Genomic DNA, 17,960 nt, shown 5'->3' with positions numbered 1-17,960 from the left:
TCACATCTTACTTTGCCGTTAATTTTACATCATTCAAGTTCTGACTAATAAGAGATGCTCAAACTGGAATGGATCTCTATTTCGATTGGGTGTTAACCCCCTTGATATTTACATTGGCATTATACGGCAAAAGGAATACAGGAGTTAAAAAATCCTGACTGCACATTGTTCAAAAGAAATGAATGCTCTCACTCTATTTTATCTTTCTTCCTTTTTTCTTTTTCCTTTTTTTTTTTTTTTTTTTGCCCCTAATTCCTATTTCTACTTCTATGTCAACCATTTCTCTAGTACTCCGAAAAAACATACAAAACAAGAACAAAAGAAGAAGCTCCTCAATGTGGAATGCCTTTGACATTTTATCATGACTGCCAGAAGAGATCAAAATCATTACTGTACAGTGATCGGTCTTGAATCTCCAAATTTGCAACATGCCAATTAACAAGTTGCGATTGTAAAATCTTACACAGAACCAGTCCAGCTGGAAACATCCACCATTCGCTTTCGTCCCTGCACCAAAATCAGTTACTTAAATAGGAGCCCATCTACTTCATTATTCCCAAAACCGAACTTTTCAATTTACTGAATCTCCCAGAAGCAAAAGAACAAACTCACATGCTAATACTCCATGGCTGAAACGGGAACTTTTTACTCGAGGAAGATTGATTGTGATAATGAATATATCCACAAATAAATGCAACAATCTGGCAGAAAGTTATGGGAATGGATTAACGGACAAAAAAGACAATAAACAGATAACAATTTTCTGCCATCCAAGCAAGCAAAAATATTTAATCAGTTACCAGTATGACAAATGAATAAAGCAGTCTAAAAGGGATAAAAATGGCGACTTACAACATTAATCAAGGACGTAATATTCCACAATGCGTAGATACGAGCAAGGCCAGCAGAACGTCTTGGCCCATGACTAAATAAAGCATTGATTCCAGCAGGAAATGGCAGAAGAATACCGAGAGGTAAAATAAACAAAACCAGAAAGACATCTACCAATGAAATTGAATACAATTGGAGCAAAGTAAGCAACACTAAGCTAAAATCTCCTAGTAGTAGCATTGATATGACCAAACCAACAAGATCCTACATTAAGAAAATAACGTGTATCAGATTCTTATATCAATAGTAAACTTGAACTACGAAATAAATTAGTAAAAAACTCGTATTTATTCAAGTGCTACCTGGTGGCCAACAGGTTTAGTATTATGAATTATGAAAGAGAGAAGACAAAATATATCTCTCTTCTCTTCAAGCATATGTAAACTGTTAGTATCTAAACTCGCCCCATAACTCTTTTTCCGCCTTACATAATTTTCACTGCTTCTGGGGGCTTGGCTTGAGAGTGCATCTGCTCCCAAACGACCAGATGGATTTCCTCTGTAAGCAATCTTCAAACTGCTATACATAAGGTTAGAGGAAAACCATGTCAAATTTAAATTAGCATCAAAAGTATGTCTCCATGTAACACACGCATGCTTGTATGAGTAAGCATCAAGTACAAATCCACAAGCACTAGATCTGTTCATCACTAGCATTTGCTGAGGTCTCACCAGAGTCCTATGCTATAAGCATTAATTTTAATATGTATGCAGTTGTATATCCATCCGCAATCCTGCAAGTTAATGCTTCTCTTCCTGTCTGCATAAATTTTCATTTTTTACCTTACACATCTAGATGTATCCTGCATCGGCTTCCAAAAATGCAACTCGCGCTTGTACCACGGTGCAAAAACTTGCAAACATATATTTTTGAGATAATCAACAAGCTAATGAAATGCAGAAGTAAGAGAGCTCAGATATAAAACTACAATGTCACACTCTTTAACACATGGTATCAAAGCAGATCCACAGCTACTGACACTGACTGGTTAGAGGTAAAAAACATGGACCCTAATTAGATCAAATGGTTCTAAATTCGAGTGTGTGAAAAACCATTACCGTTCGTCATTTTGTTTGGCACCATCAGTACTTTCAATAGTTTCTTCTTCGGTGCTGTAAACCAAAAGTCCATATTGGCAATAACCAGAAGCTGTGGCCTGAAACCATGCAAGATCAACCCTTATCCCATGGATTCTCAAAGCAGGATTACCATGAGTTTCAAGCCATCTAATGACAGACCGAAATGTTACACGTAACCGCCCACGGCGAACTAGGCGCAGCTGTGCATTCAAACCGGCTACCATACGATACCAAGTGGTAGGAGGGACCATCTACAAGCCAGAAAAATGATCAATGAATATTACGGAGCTACAACAAAGAAGATGGTGAAGGCAAACATTTCTGTCTGAACTTTGAACTTGAAACAAGGATGGAACACAATTTTCTGGGAGCAAGAAAACAAACCTGGCCCATAAGGCTAGTAAGAATATTATCACTTTGAATTGAGAAAGGAGCCATGTAACTTCCATCACCTCCAAATATTATAGACATTGGAAACCTTTGATGTAAGCGAGGAGGAAGATCTGTTCTCTTTTCGTCCCCACCAAGGAAGAAGTCGAGATATGCAAGCATTAAGTCAGGAGTTGCAGCTACCTGCAGTAACAAAGGAAAAGAAATTTGAAGCTCAAAGGCCATATTGATGTTCTTAACATTAGTCTTTACACGCATCAAAGTTCTTAATTTCCGGAGAGAAATCCATAAAATGATAGCTTACAATCTTAATTGCTAAAGTTTCAAATCCCATCCACACAAAACATTCTTATTTTGTGAATAGCAATTATATTGGTCAAGCAACTGGAAACTGAGATGTTAGGCAATGAAATATTAGGGTATACTGAACAGAAAGCAGAAAGTAAGAAGCAGAATCATCAAATTTAGGTTTAAAAAGCCATATCATGACCATTCATTTAATAGTTTCAGTTCAGTGCCGAATATGCAGTACCAAGAATCTCATAATTTTGACATATCATCAACAATGACAAAAAAGGCACGCCAAATATCAACTTCACTTTTCTCAAAAGAATTTTACCCTCACTAATATATGGAAACTACCTTCGAACAAGTAATTTCAAAAGCAATCACCAAACAAAGCATACAGAAACCAAAATGAATAGTACTAGGATATCCAAGAGCTATTGGCCAATATTCTGCACACATAACAGTATTTACCTTGTACTACTGAAACAGTTGACAAGTTGAGATCAAGTCATGGATGTTGTTGAGAGATTATATTGTAATTGTATTTCTTGTATCTCATCAATCGATTACATAGGTCTATATATAAGGAATTCCTATGCTACCTAGCTATTTAGGAATACAAATCATAAACTAATTAGGAATCTAACTCCTAATAGAACTCTATTTACAACTAATCCTTAACACTCCCCCTCAAGTTGGAGCATAGATATTAATCATGCTCTAACTTGTTACAAACTACTACTTTCAGCAAAGCACAATACCATACTCAGCAACTGTACCCACTTCATTATAGCAAATATAGAATCCCAAACCAAATAGTAGTAGCAGAATTAGGACAACACACTTAGGTTGTCGGAACAAATCTCACTGAACCAGAAAACAACTCACAAGGCTGTTTCAAGCTTCCATAATCAATGCCTCAAAGAGGAAGCCCAGTAGCGCAGATATTCAGAAACGCAGCAAAGGAAAATCTGGCAAACAGAGCACACCACTGAAGGCCAAGAACACAATGCAACTCACTGGGGTTGCACTACTCTTGACAAAGGAGAAGGTTCAAAAGCAGAATACCTGTAACTGCAGCAAATGTGCAATACTAAACCCTAATGCAAAAAGGAATCACTAGAAAATCACCGAAAATTACCTAATTGTCACAGCAAAGGAAAAATATGTTTCCTCAGCAAATTAAAGCAACAACATTAGCAGAGGACTGCCCGACACAACTGCAATAGAATCGCAGCAAACAAACCTATTGAATAAGCCCAAGAATGACGATGCAACTCACTGGGTTGCACGTCTCTCTTCAAGCCAACGTCGGAGAGAGGAACTGGAGTGAAAAAGACCATTGGACATGCGCCAGCGCGTGAACCAGAGCAGGAAGAAAGAGGTGGCGAGTGGTGGCCATTCGCTTGGAATCCGGCGACCGGATTCTCGGGAGTCGCTGATTGGCGGCTTGAGAATATCCTAGGGTGGCAGTGGCTTCTCATAAGGGAAGTTTTGGGAAATTTCCTTTTTTTTTTTTTTTTTTTTTTTTTTTTTTGAGTGGAAGGCTCTGATACCATGTTGAGAGATTATATTGTAATTGTATTTCTTGTATCTTATCAATCGATTACATAGGTCTATATATAAGGAATTCCTATGCTACCTAGCTATTTAGGAATACAAATCATAAACTAATTAGGAATCTAACTCCTAATAGAACTCTATTTACAACTAATCCTTAACAGATGTGTTAGGCAAAAAGGATTCATGTCATAGATATTAAAATCATTAAATGGAGCGCAAATTGGAGAGGAAGGAGTGAAGAAAGGGAAATAGAATGAAATTGACAAGTAGACACACAGAACATAACTTTGGCCATGGCAGGGCTGAAGATAGCTAGCCCTATAGCTCACTGCTATTATGGCTGTAGACACTTACAATGCAAAAGAGAAGAAGAAGAAAAACAGCAGATGAATAGCCAGCCACAAGCAATAAAATTAAGGTTTAACTTAGTTGCATTGAGATGAAAGAAAATACCCAAATACCAAAACACACAATAGAATATAAGATTTTATCTCTCATCATGCAGAAGTAATTGTCTTATTACACCTTGAAGAGTAAACAACAAAAAATGTAAAAGTAGCTATACCAACCTAAATTAGACAGTCATGAGAGTTTATTACTTAGCATATAAGAAGTCTGAGTAGGAAAGGGACAATCATGTTCCAATTATTTATAACATCATATAACCAAACAGACCAAATGCTAAAAATACAAACCTTGAGTCCTTCATAAAGTGCCCGTGAACGACAAGAGCGTAAGCAAGCATGATCATATTCTGATCGAACAAACTCGCGCAATCTTTGCAATTTGATTCGCCGGCGCCATTGCTGCCATGACCATGCTAGGGGATATGACAGAACAGAAAGAATGCTGTACATGGCACCCTCCCACCATTGATAAGCAGTTAAAGCATTGATCTCATCTACAAATGTATTGTATGCACCCTCATATCTGCCAAAAAAAAGATAAAATGAACAACAAAACATACCAGCTTGAAATGATAGATGTTATCGAAATCCATAAAGCCTAAATAGAAGATGACATACCACTGATGATAGACATACAACTGAAGAAACAAAAAAAAAAAAAAAAAAAAAAAAAAAAAGCATGTAACTTACACTATCTCTTTTATTTGCTCAGGTGGAGTATGTGGAAGATGCCAAGGTTGACTAAAAGTATTTGGACCCATAAAATACATTCTGTGCACATGACTTTGAGACTCCTCAGCTCTATTTGTTTCCAAAACCTGAAGTGGAATGCAACTCATCAACATACACAGACAAAAGCACTATCCTCCCCATGTGGTGAGTACCAAACGGACGATTTAAAGGGCAGGTTTTAAAGCAATTTCCAAAATTTCAGAAATCAGTATGTCAAAGCATTGAATGAAACCTCATTTAAAGATTCGAGGAATGGGAAAGAGTGATCGATTTGAGAGCCATGCTGAGTGGGAGCTGGGCCTGGCAATTCATCAACTCCAATAAATTTCATCCGGGCAACACTAAGCACCAGGGCTAAGAGGATGAGAAGAGCCAGGAGAAGCAGACAAAATAGCCATGGCCCACCAAATGTGTAAATCAACTCTTCAAGGGCTGTGTAACAATGTGGCATATGAAATCTGTCTGAGACGCATTTGTAAGGACATGGCATTTCAGCAATACCACCTGTTTAAGAGGACAAAATGAGGATCAATGGCTAATTTGCAAGGACTTGTCCCATATTAGTATTAGAGGCACATTTATGCTTGTGCCCATGCATATTTCATTTGTGCATCATGGGTGTGTGCACTTCTCCCTCCTAGATTGTCTGTCCCTCTCAGAAAATTCAACTTTTTGAGTATACATTATCTATTTCTTCAGTACGCACCCCATGTAAATGCTAGTTTGTGGTATCTAAGCATATTCTTTCCATATAAAGAGCACTTTTAGAAGAATTGTTGATCACTTAGGTCATAATACCTCTGACAGCAACATAAACAGCACGGTGGGGAAGGTAACTGGCAGGGCAAGGATGGCAAAGAGCTCTATCAGATCCAGTAACATTCTTATATGTGCCAGCTGGACATTCCTGAAGAAGCCAATAAATAATAATAAGAAGAAAATATAAACTCCAAGAAGTCTAAATAGCATCACAGAACCCACTGAATTGCAGTAAAAATGCCATCAGCTATCACCATCAAATGATATTATGAAATTTGCTCCCAATCTAGCTATTGGCTAAGCTATTAATTGTCTAAAGTTTTGAGGATTGCAAATATTCAACCCTAGGACTAATTCTCAAGGCCAGCATCTCCATGAGGGATAAGGAGAGTTATTATCTAGTTAATTTGTAGTTAGCTGATATTACAGAGAGGAGGCTATTGTTACCTATATAACCTAGGCCCATGTCCATGGGGTCTCATGCAAAAAAAAAAGAATTATTAACGTCAAATAATAAATAGTGATATTTCTTTGTCCATCTTATTTCTTATTCCACATTTCCAACAGAAAAAGATGAATGAAGTGTAAGCCAGAACTCATATTTTCAGCACCACAGAAAGGGGAAAAAAAAATACAAAAATCACAGTAATAAAATATCACATTCTTTGCTCAGCCTTAATCCAGTCAATGATGGAAAAGTTTAAAGTCCTCGATCGGATGCATATAATTCCAAGATAACACATTGTCAGAAACACCTTTAAAAAGAAAGCCAAGAAAATGCAACACTACCTGGCAAAATACTCCATACAGCCCTTTTGGGCATGCTTTCCCAGTCAGTGTCCCATTTTCTCCAGCTTGACCCTCACCTCTACCTATTCCTCCCCTGTAACATCAACAATAACAAAAAAATAATGGATTACAAATATAAGCCATTTTCACCAGAACAAATGAAATGAGCCTTACCAAGGAAGAACAAGAAACAGGTTCTATTCATTCAAACATATCATTCAATAACAGGAATGTACTATTGGCAAGCACCAAATGCAAGGAGATCATAAAATATTCTACTTTCAGTTTTTTGAAAGAGACAAAACTCCAGCAATCCATTGTTTCCACATTGTCTGCCTGAAACATAATTCAATTGATGCAGCATCACTAAAGAAGACTGCACACTCTCTTAATACTAATGTGTTCAAAAGAATTATGAAGGCAAAAGCACTATGCAGCAGTCTCACCTAGGTTAGACAAACATACCCGCTCACCCCCTCCGCATCTATGGGGATCATATGCTAAAACCATTCTACCACTGATACTGGCATGCATTCCTAATGTGCCAAGGTGGCATTAGAATAACTGTCTCCATCAAAATTCCTCAGTCTCTCATTTTGAGTTCACAGATGCTAAATCTCCAGAATTCAAAATACTCATCTCTTTGACTACTTAGTTCTCTATTTTCAACTTCCCTTTCAATCTTTCTTAGATCTTCATTAATTCATCAAATCAAAACATTTCTAACATTCACTCCTTTTTCACCAAAATGTATTAAGCCTTAAGGGACGCACATCCAAGTTGTAAAAGTGAAACAAATAAGAGATAGAACTAGGATGATGTGACATTTAGCAGCATTAGTGCTTTTATAAGCATAGCCCTGAATCAAGTAAAATTGAGGAGACTCGATTGAGATTCAAGGTCACACGAGTATTACTGAGATTACCAGTCAGGTTCTCAATTTATCCTCTCATTTCACAGCCTTTGAAGACAAAAAAACATATAGATAAATGAAAACCAAAAATAACATGGTATATACTATTAGAATAGATGAGCTATACAGATTGCAGAGCATAATCTTGCCTAGCATATCAAAATTCCCAGGAACTCTCTCTATCCACCAGAAAACACATTCAACACATCTACAATTGAAGGTCATATCGTTTAGAATGAACTTTTTTTTATTAATCACAACGTAATAAAGTCTGCTAAATGAGCTATTTAATTCATTTAGAAAACAGGGATACTAATGATGGAAAATTTGAAACCAGACAGAACTTATCATGATAACCATCAGGATATCAAGTATTTAGATGAATACAAACCTAGTTTGGATGCTTCCTTTTACACTAGCAATGGGCTGGTAAACATCTCCAGTAGGAATGTCTGACCAGTGGAAGTGAATCCTTCCACCGCCCCCTCCACCACTCCCATTTAGGCTTCCATAGCCCCCACCACTTGAAACAACAGCAGACTCAGCAAGATCTAGTGTATGCAAAAACAAAAGAATAGTTCCTCCAGAACCACCCCCAGGACCTCCTCTGGTGTGATTCATAACAGTGAAATCCCCTTGCTTGACAATATCTTCAAAACTTTCCCCATCAGCTCTCACTGATCCTTCAACAGACAAACTTGACAAAGGATGTTCCGCTGAGCCCATTACTGCTCATATACATGGAATAACAAAGCAAGTGAAACAAGTCATCAGCTCACAGTTAAAATATGACACAAACATATGCAGTTTTCTCAACATGCAATTAGATAAATAAACCAAGGTCAAGCTTGCAAAGGGATCAATTATCAAGATGCCAGTGAAAGAAACAGATCCAAGTCATACTTGCATCCTGGATAAATAGACTAATCCCTGTATCTTATGCAGATAATCATTGCCAAATGTCATAATAGTGCATGTGCGTGTGTGTGTGTGTGTGAGAGAGAGAGAGAGAGAGAGAGAGAGAGATTTCGAAGCTGTATTGCAACAATTTATCCCGAACATAAGGAAAAGAGAGCTAGAAACTATTTAGTAAATTGAGACATAAGATAAAATTACCTATGATGCCACCGCCTGCAGTCGAATTTGCTGACTTTTCATCCCCACTTCCACTACCAAGTTCACAAGGCAACTCTGCATTTCCATATGCAATCCCACCGTCAACACAGCTACCATTGTGACATCCACGCCCACCTTTACCCCCATGGCCGCCACCACTGCCAATACTATATTCTAAAACCTGACCTCTCCCCACACCGCCTGTGCAGCCTGCGTGAATAGAAATATGTTACTTCTTAAATTTCATCTAAACCATGACTTACAACGATATGAAACATATCTAAAGACAACATATGGATTCTAAATATCTCTTGGTTTAAGCCATCAGCAGGAGAATAAACATCTGTAGGTGCAAGCATGGAAAGAGAAAGAGAGATGTCAATAAGAAATGACCATAAAAGGAGTCTTGTAGAACATACCCATCCCAGATGCACTAATTGTTCCAGAAGACGGAACAGATACAGTCCTTGCACGATGGAAGTGCACAACAGATCCTTTTATAAGCCCTTCAACGGTGATATCCTCCACTCGGCAAATCTGATGTAAACGATACAGTTAAATAAACTGAAATAAGTAAATTTCAAACAGTGCAAAAGATAACTCTGCTCAATGATCACCTGAAGGGTAAAAGACAAAGATGAGTTCACGTTGCAATCTTCAGGAGGATGAAGTAGTTCAAGGGGGCAATCTTCACGTTCACAATGGAGCCTTGGTCTACTACATAAGCAAAAACACACAATTTTCAAGATGCGAGTACAAGATGAAGCATAAAAGAAGATCCAACAAAATCAACTTACACAGCATCATTTGTTGCATTCTTCAGAGGACCACGCAAAACAGATCCAGGTCCAACCTGCACACAAATTAGAAATAAATAATTAGAGATTCAAGGTGAGAAATATAACCTTACTATTACTGCTCCGGAATCAATGAACAACATTCAACAACCTCCATTAAATTTTTTTTTTTTTCTTTCGAACTGAATCCTCATCAAGTGCATGGATCTTAACAAAATAAATCATAGACCACCCTACACATCACCAGGATGGTCAAGAAACATTGCACCATGAAGATCTCCTGGTCTAAAACCTACCAGGAGAAGAGATAAATGATAGCATATGTGCATTCACCAACCAATACCACACATCAAATTTCAATCACATCATTAACTAACCTGATCATATCCTTAGCTAACCTGATACTTGCCTCAACAGTTTTCACCTTTACCACGCACTAAACACAATAAAAATTTTTGGAAAAGGAACCAAAACTCTTTACTTCTGCCTATCGAGAATGGACAATAATTTCACGACATCCAATGACAGAAGCAGGGGACTGTTATTAAGGCATTTAGCAAGTACGTATAAACACGTACTTCAACACTATATAACTCTGGTGTACCACAAGCATTAAATGTCTATAAAATATTTGACAAAATTTAAAAAATTCCAATATTACTCTGATGTACCGCAACTATTAAATATTAATAAAATATTTGATAAAATTTGCAAACTTTCTATATCAGCCCAGTTAAGCAGGCAGAAAGAAAATGGCTATTTAAATCCAAAGTACAAAAGGTACGAGAGATCAAACTACCATAGAACATACATGCAAACAAGGAAAAACAAAAAGTTGTATGAATCCACAAAACTATGTGGATAGGAAAAAAAAAAAAGAAAAAGAAAAGAAAAAAAGTAGATACCAAAGTAGTATTGATAATTCAACAATAGTTTTACTTCAATACCAAATTTTTAGTTACTTCAAGTGGATGAAAAACTCGTGAGCCATCATTATATTATACAACCATGACTTACATGAATATTATAAAATAGTGATAGAACCAGTCGTTGAGCTTCGATTGAATCACCAGGTCCTGACAAATTCAACAACCCCTGTCCATGAACTCCCAGATTTGCATTAGATTGTATGACAGATGATTCCTGTTTAACAGAAAAATGAGGAGTCACACAAAAATGCAATATAAGCAACATAACAAAGAAGATAACACAAGGACAGGTAGAGAAGTACCTTGAGAACAATTAAATTACTAGCCTCAAGCCAAGAAGTTGCAACACTTGCATCTTCACCACCATCTATGATCATTTTGGAATTCCACATTAAGAAAATTTTTACAGTCATGCGTAAAGCCCCATATACCTGAGGTGTAATGAACAGAGTGGCCATACACATCATGATCATATCACAAATGGACAATATAAGAAGCATTATGATGTGAGGTTTGTAAACCGCATGAAAGGCAATGAAAATAAGCACACATAACAATCTTACGAATATGGAGATAATATTTAACAGCTCAACTACTAGTAATAAATATTTTTAGGGTGGCAACAATTCAAAAGAAGAAATCAAGCAAGACCACAAAGTTAACAGCAACACTCCCTCCAAAAAGAATATAAACGCAATATTAAGGTGTTTGAGCATATTTAACCATTGAAAACTTAGATATACACTAATATACGTGTGCTTCCATGCATAGGCACAATCATTTCTGCATACAAAGAATTACATATGATCTGTAACCTCACACCACAAAACTAATAATGGTCAAGTCCCATGGTCAATTTAATAAGTACACACCAACGAAATAATAATGGTCAAGTTTCATGATAAGTAGTACAATGTTGAAAAGAGATGAAATCTTCTGGAATTTGTCAGAGATAGAAGCTTTTTCACTCTGCCTAAAAAGTACAATAACAAATGCAAGGATTTCAAGCAAAGATGTGACAGATCATCAGGCCACAGGTAAAGGACAATTGCTCACCTTGATTACAGAGTCACTCATTAACAGCTCCTCTGCCAATAACTCAAACTCAGATGAAGCATAATGAGCTAGACCAAAGCTCAGCACTCCACCACACAATAGACTTATCTGTCCTTGGACCTACATATGAAATGAGGATTAGGTCACAATAAAATCATACTCGCAATTAAGTACTTGGCACATGTCTGAACAGAGGATTTTGGCCAAAAGAAGATACTCAATAAATGAAAAAACAGAAGAGGATATATAAGGAGAAAATTCCCCCCACTAAATGGTACACAAATGAGCAAATCATCTCAGATGCACTCAAATGGAAAGGGATAACACAAAAGGTCCCCAAGGAAAAAACATCTCAGAATAAGTTCATCTTAGGAAGAGGAGTCCAAATAAACAGTCAGCAGAAAGGTAAATTACTATAAAACTACCCTGAGCTTTTGGCAAAATAAATACTTCCATTCACATTATTTTGAAATTGGCTATCTTAGTCACACTATCACTACAGAAAAGAGTAAGATGTTGAGAGTAGATTGTGATTGAACTTTAAAAGTTTCAGGACTAAAAACTGAAACCTTCTCTGGAAAGGGCTAATGACCAAAGAAACCCAAACCTTCTCTGAAAAATTGCAATATACCCAAACCTTTCAGCACATATTACTTTATCCTAAACTTTAAAGGATTTGTTGCAACTGTACCCATTTGATCAAAATCACTTTATTGAAAATCAAATATTATCTTTTGCAATTCAGAAGAGATTGATGAAGAATTATGCTTAGATTGAATTAGGAGACAAGTGATAGGACTACTAGGACAAATTTTAAAGGCTAGGGTAAAATAATATATTTTGAAAGGTTTGGACACAATGGTAACCTTATGAAAATGTTTGGGCTTTTTTGGCAATTAGATCGGTGAAAAATATAAGAAGTTCAGTGCAATAGAAAAAAAATGTTGTCTTCTACATCAAGGACCAAGGTATAGAGTCCAAGAACAAACATGTATACTAGGCCAAAGCTCAAGGAGGTTTAACAATTTACCCAAATATATTCAGGATAATGTTAAAAAATACCTCCAAAACACATAAAAGTAATTACAGATAATTGTGCCTCCTCACTGCACCTTTTATTTGTGATGGTATGAACATATGTCCATTACCAGATTCAAACATAAGCTGCAAATTCATGTATCAGTGTATCCACCATATATAAACATTCAATCCCAGACTCTCGGCACCTTTGTGTCATTTCAACTTCCTCTTTTCTTGAATTGCCAATGTTGCAACTTGCTAAGGATACAGATTTTCCCATTTACATTATGCAAATAGAAAGAATTCATATATCTTCACAACATAACATTAGCAATGGCCATCTTAGCCAAAAAATTTTATAAATTTTGTGTACTCTATTTGTTTTCTCTAGAAAGCAAGCTACCAAATATAGGGAAAATAAATTAACAATTAAAATATCAGAAACCTGAACACGACTCCAAAGCAAGGGTACAGTTGCCCTGGCAAGATTTCGGACATAGACATTTGTCCAAAGGGGCTGGTTAGGAAAGTCCAAAAGAAGGGTCTCAGTATCTGTTGACATATTGTGATTGCTAACAATAAGGCTCCGGGGAACAGCATCATACAAAGTCCCAGCACCACCTGCATTTTCTGGACAGCCAAGACTATTTCCTCCTGAAACATAATAGTAGACATGCATACTTCAGTGCTCCATAAAATCGTACAAATTAAACACACATAAAAATATAGAAGATATGTTTGTATATACACTGACATACACATAGATATTAGATACATATAAATGATAAGCCCAAATAATTACATATAATATATAATAGAAAAGAGATACCTGACGAGCACCCATGTTTCAGTACATGCTTACCCACAATGCCAAGCAAAAAAATAAGTCCAGGTAAAAAATATGATCTAGAAATACATGATCTAGAAACACACACAAAATTTCAAGAATCTTTAAACAGAATGAATCTGATGCCTATTCCACAAGATCTAGAAGATAATATTGGGATGATATAAAATATTTAAGGATGCAAACAGGTACGAATATAAAAGAACAATAATATAGACTAGCTGCTAATATTGGAGGTAATAACACAATGTAAATAGTGGTGACCATTATCATCAAGATGAAAATGACAGGATCCTAGGATTAATATCCTCTTGAATATCTACTGCAGGAACAGATCGACTTTCATAGCAACCAATAATTTTATGCTGGCCATTAATCTACCATAGCCCAGCCCTCCCTCACCAAGTCAAAACATGATATCGGCAGACTGGGAAACTAACAGATTATCCAAAATCCACAAGACAGTCAATGAGATATCATTTAGGGGTACTTTTTTCGGGAGGAAATATCATTCCAAGCTATCGCCTTTTCATCTATAAATAAACATACGTCAAAGAAAACCCCAGATGAATATAAATATCAACATATGCTTGAAAACAACATGCAGTGGTTTGAAATAGCCAAATGTAGTCATGCATTAAAAACAAGGCTGATAGAAAAACCAGGAATTTTCTAAAGTAGAAAGCTAAATGAAGCCAGAAAATACATCAAGTCTCACCATGCACAAAAATTTGAGGGTCATCATGCCTACTGAAAATGTCAACTGCAACTCTTCCACCGCCACCACCAGCAAAACCACTTCCCCCACAAGCACTTATTCTGCCACTTCCAATCCTGCTCTTCACAGACAGAGAGAGACAGATTATAGAAACAATAAGGCATGTATAATGGTAATATCATTACCAGAAATGAAAGGGGAGACAGAGAATAAACAAGGTTCAGAAACCAGCATTTCACTTCGAAATGAAGCAATGCTATGAGATAACTGCTAACCAGAATTTCAAATTAGCTAAAATAAAGAATTACTACCAGCATAGGATACTGAACCAAATCAAAGAAATTAGAATGTTGTTCTCACAAATTACAGAAATTATTTTCATGGATATTGCAATGCATCTTTATAAACCAAATAAAATCAAAATAAAGAAGAACAGCTAATACGAACTTGATTACTAGAAGTTGCAACTTTACTTGACCAACCTCTTAGAGAGAAGCATGGATAGATACAGTCATGAGGAAAAAGGTTATGGCTGTATATAACCTTAAAAAAAAGGTTCTTTTATAACAAAAAAAAAAAAAAAAAAATGACAAGTCTTTCACCAATAACCTAACTTTAGATAGTGACTACAATCAGAAAAATACTTTGAGGTCTTATGAGGACATTGATCGAAAGAATATTTCCCCCTTCATATAACATTGATCCCATACTATAATTTCTAATCAAGAATCCAGAGCAATTCCCATCTGCTATTTAGAGTTTATGCAACCCAAAACTCTTAACACATTTCCTCCGATAAAATGCTAGATTTCCAATTTCATCATCCTAGACCTTACATTCCCACAGTTTCATATTGCTTATTTTTCCAAAATAATAAAGGTCAAATAAACTACATTAAAATTACTTTGACTAGCTTCACATTAACTAACTAATCTTCATTTGTTGTTTTAAAAATCACAAACTACGAAATCCCATTTCTCGCAAAAAAAAAAAAAAAAAAAAAAATTAACATTTCAGAATTCAAAATTCTTAATAAAACACTCCTTCACTCACAATAGCTAGCACAGTCAGAAAGTAAACTTACATTTTATGGGCCTTTAAGTGGATGCTGCCACCAGAGCCACCGCCTCCTTTTTGACCCCCATAACCTCCATCCGCCAATATGTAGCCATCCACTAGCAAATACTCAATTATTGTAAACTTCAATATTCCACCCCCTAGTCCACCATAATCCACCTCCTTACTTGTACTTCCTCCCTTGCTTCCATAACTACTGGGATTCTGCAAGGACGACCAGGAGTACGCGTCCCCTCCCCAAACATCCTCCGGCAGCTTCGCATGATCCACTAAACAACAAGCACCCCTCCCTCCATGCCCCCCTCCCGCTCCTTCTGTTCCCTGAGGGGTCCCACTCGTCTGCGCTGGAGGTTTCCCAGCCATTCCCGTCGTGTTCACCGCCGAACCATTGAGAAAGCTCGCATTATAAGCCACGAGCTCAAAACCTCCGGTCACAATCGATGCATTGATTGACAAAGTGAAATTTCCGGTGATGTTAACGGTTATAAAACAACCAGCAGAAGGACAATTAAAACTCACCCCGGGATGGATGTAAAAATTTCCCTTCCCTTGTATATACACGTCATCGGTGAGGTTCACATCGGATATTATCTGACACGTAGTGTCCAACGAACCTATGCCGCCGAGATCGTCGGTGCAAGATACCGACGGAGCATGCGGCGGCGGAGGCGGTGGAGACGGAGGAGAATAGTCTTGATGAAATAGATTGGAATCGAAATCAATTATCGAGAAATAATCCTCCTTACTAGTAGAAAGAACAAGGTTACGGTTCGTAATTAGATAGGTTACAAAAATGGCGAAATGGAAGAGAGTGAAAGAGTGAAATCGAGCCATTCACTGGTTATGAAAGTCATTAGAATGGAAGGTCAGGATTCTGTAAATAGAAGCATATAAATATCAACATTAAGACAACCATGAGAGAGATAAAGAAACAGTAAGTTCTCTCAAATTTCTTGCAAATGGGGAAGGAATTAAATCGAATGGGAGTGAAAACCCTAGAAATGGTGTCTCTGCAATTAGATTTGAGTTTTTCGACAGGAAAGGAAGTGCTCTATAGAGAGAGAAAATAAGAGCAGATGGCAAGGACAGAAAAGGAGAGAGAACTTTATTGGCTGAGGTTGAGGATTTGGTAGAAACGGTCGAGTCCACGTGGGCTCACTTTCGTGTCAATTATTAATTAGATTATCTAATGCTTGAGCCAATGGGATTCTTTCATTTGGAGATTATAGAGAAGACTTGAGCGTTCTTGATTTAGTAACATTTGAGTAAATCCCACGCTAATTCAAAGAGCGTCTAAATCACTTGCTAATTCGGTAACGAGATCAAACGGACAAGATAATCGTCTTCAAAGGGGTTTTAACTTAACCCTGGACAGTATCACTTTTCGCATTGGTACGTTGATAATTTCCCCGAGTGGCAATTGTTCTACGCGCGGTTACGGAGTACGTGTTTGCGGAATGGCGCGTAACGTGGAGGAGCTAAACCCATAACACAATCCATAATAGGAAAGAGTAGCGATAACATCACCCGCTTAGGATCTAAGATCTGTCACCTGTTGGATTAAAATGGCGCCAGCAAGGAGTCAAAGGACGCTGTTTTTCTAAGTTTTGACTCGTATGGTAAGTGTTGGATGTTTGTTACGCGGCAACTCTGCGGGTGGTGAGGTTAAGTCATTTTCTAGATTGATTTGGGGAAGCATTCACCTTTGATAATACGAGGAGTTGACACGTGGAAAAATGTACGTACATATAATTTTTATATGTTTTGAGATACAAGGAGTTACCTTTAAAATACGCTCATTAGACCATGTTTATAAAAAATTAAAAATTACTTTAATTATTCTTCCTTTCGAATTCCGTTCAATTGTTACGTTTTTCTCTTTTTAATTATCTTAAATATTAATTCAGTCTCTAGACGCCTTTATTTTTAAAAATAACTTACTTAAATATCGATAATTATAATTATTTTTTTAAAGTGTATTGTATATTATTTCTACTCGTTTATTTTAATATATTATTAATAAATATAATATAATTTTTTATATAAAATTGGTATTGTTTTTTGGTGACATTAAGTAAAAAGATTCATTCATGACAACTTTCCATCGGTAAGAAAAATAAAGATTGCGTTGTGCTTCTAATCTTGGTATTTTTAAATCTCAAATAAAATGAAATGCATTTTCCATAATATGTTTTATTATAATATTATTTATTTATCATAATTCATATTTATAAATATATTCTTTAAAACAAAATAAAATGATTCACCCAAAATTTATAAGCACTTTCGAGAATAAAAGAAATGCAACACAACTCCTAGGTCCCTATTAATTCCATTTTATTAGATAAGTGAGATGAAATAAGGAGTATATGAGATATTATTAGTGAAATTATTCTAAATTTTGTTTGACATAATAATATTTACCAGAAATGTAAAATATATATTTTTTAATTACATTCAAATATTCTCGATTTAACATGCATGTTAAAATAAAATTCTCTCGTCAATTTTTTTAAAGATTAACTCTTTCATTTTTTTAATTTTTATAATATATGAATATTCTGCGATAAAATTGAATGCTTATTTTTA

General features: G+C 36.3%; 1 protein-coding gene across 3 annotated transcripts; it reads right to left on the bottom strand.

Moving 5' to 3' along the window:
* Positions 1-55: 55 nt before the first annotated feature.
* Positions 56-16,450, bottom strand: LOC105638189 (ephrin type-B receptor). 3 transcript variants are annotated; one of them, XM_089724906.1, is made up of 22 exons: positions 15,379-16,450; positions 14,295-14,410; positions 13,175-13,383; positions 11,710-11,829; positions 10,956-11,084; positions 10,742-10,867; positions 9,725-9,780; positions 9,545-9,641; positions 9,347-9,464; positions 8,928-9,137; positions 8,203-8,539; positions 6,899-6,992; positions 6,149-6,257; positions 5,583-5,854; positions 5,309-5,436; positions 4,907-5,141; positions 2,355-2,543; positions 1,950-2,221; positions 1,194-1,410; positions 853-1,095; positions 613-701; positions 56-507 (listed from the first exon to the last, which is right to left on the bottom strand). In XM_089724906.1, exons 1-22 carry the CDS (start codon positions 16,203-16,205, stop codon positions 360-362), a joined length of 4,341 nt encoding a protein of 1,446 aa, XP_089581032.1. In that variant the 5' UTR covers positions 16,206-16,450; the 3' UTR covers positions 56-359. The 3 variants fall into 3 exon arrangements, with proteins under 3 accessions (XP_089581032.1, XP_012077340.1, XP_089581031.1); XM_012221950.4 differs by having other exon boundaries at positions 9,545-9,644; positions 15,379-16,449; XM_089724905.1 differs by having other exon boundaries at positions 1,194-1,407; positions 9,545-9,644; positions 15,379-16,449.
* Between the last annotated feature and the right edge of the window lie 1,510 nt (positions 16,451-17,960).

The sequence above is a fragment of the Jatropha curcas genome, chromosome 8 (genome assembly GCF_041381405.1).
Source record: "Jatropha curcas cultivar XTBG-Jc1 chromosome 8, XTBG_Jcur_1.0, whole genome shotgun sequence".
NCBI lineage: Eukaryota > Viridiplantae > Streptophyta > Magnoliopsida > Malpighiales > Euphorbiaceae > Jatropha > Jatropha curcas.
The sequence above is the reverse complement of the archived record's forward strand: the minus strand, read 5'-3'. Positions and strand labels throughout refer to the sequence as shown.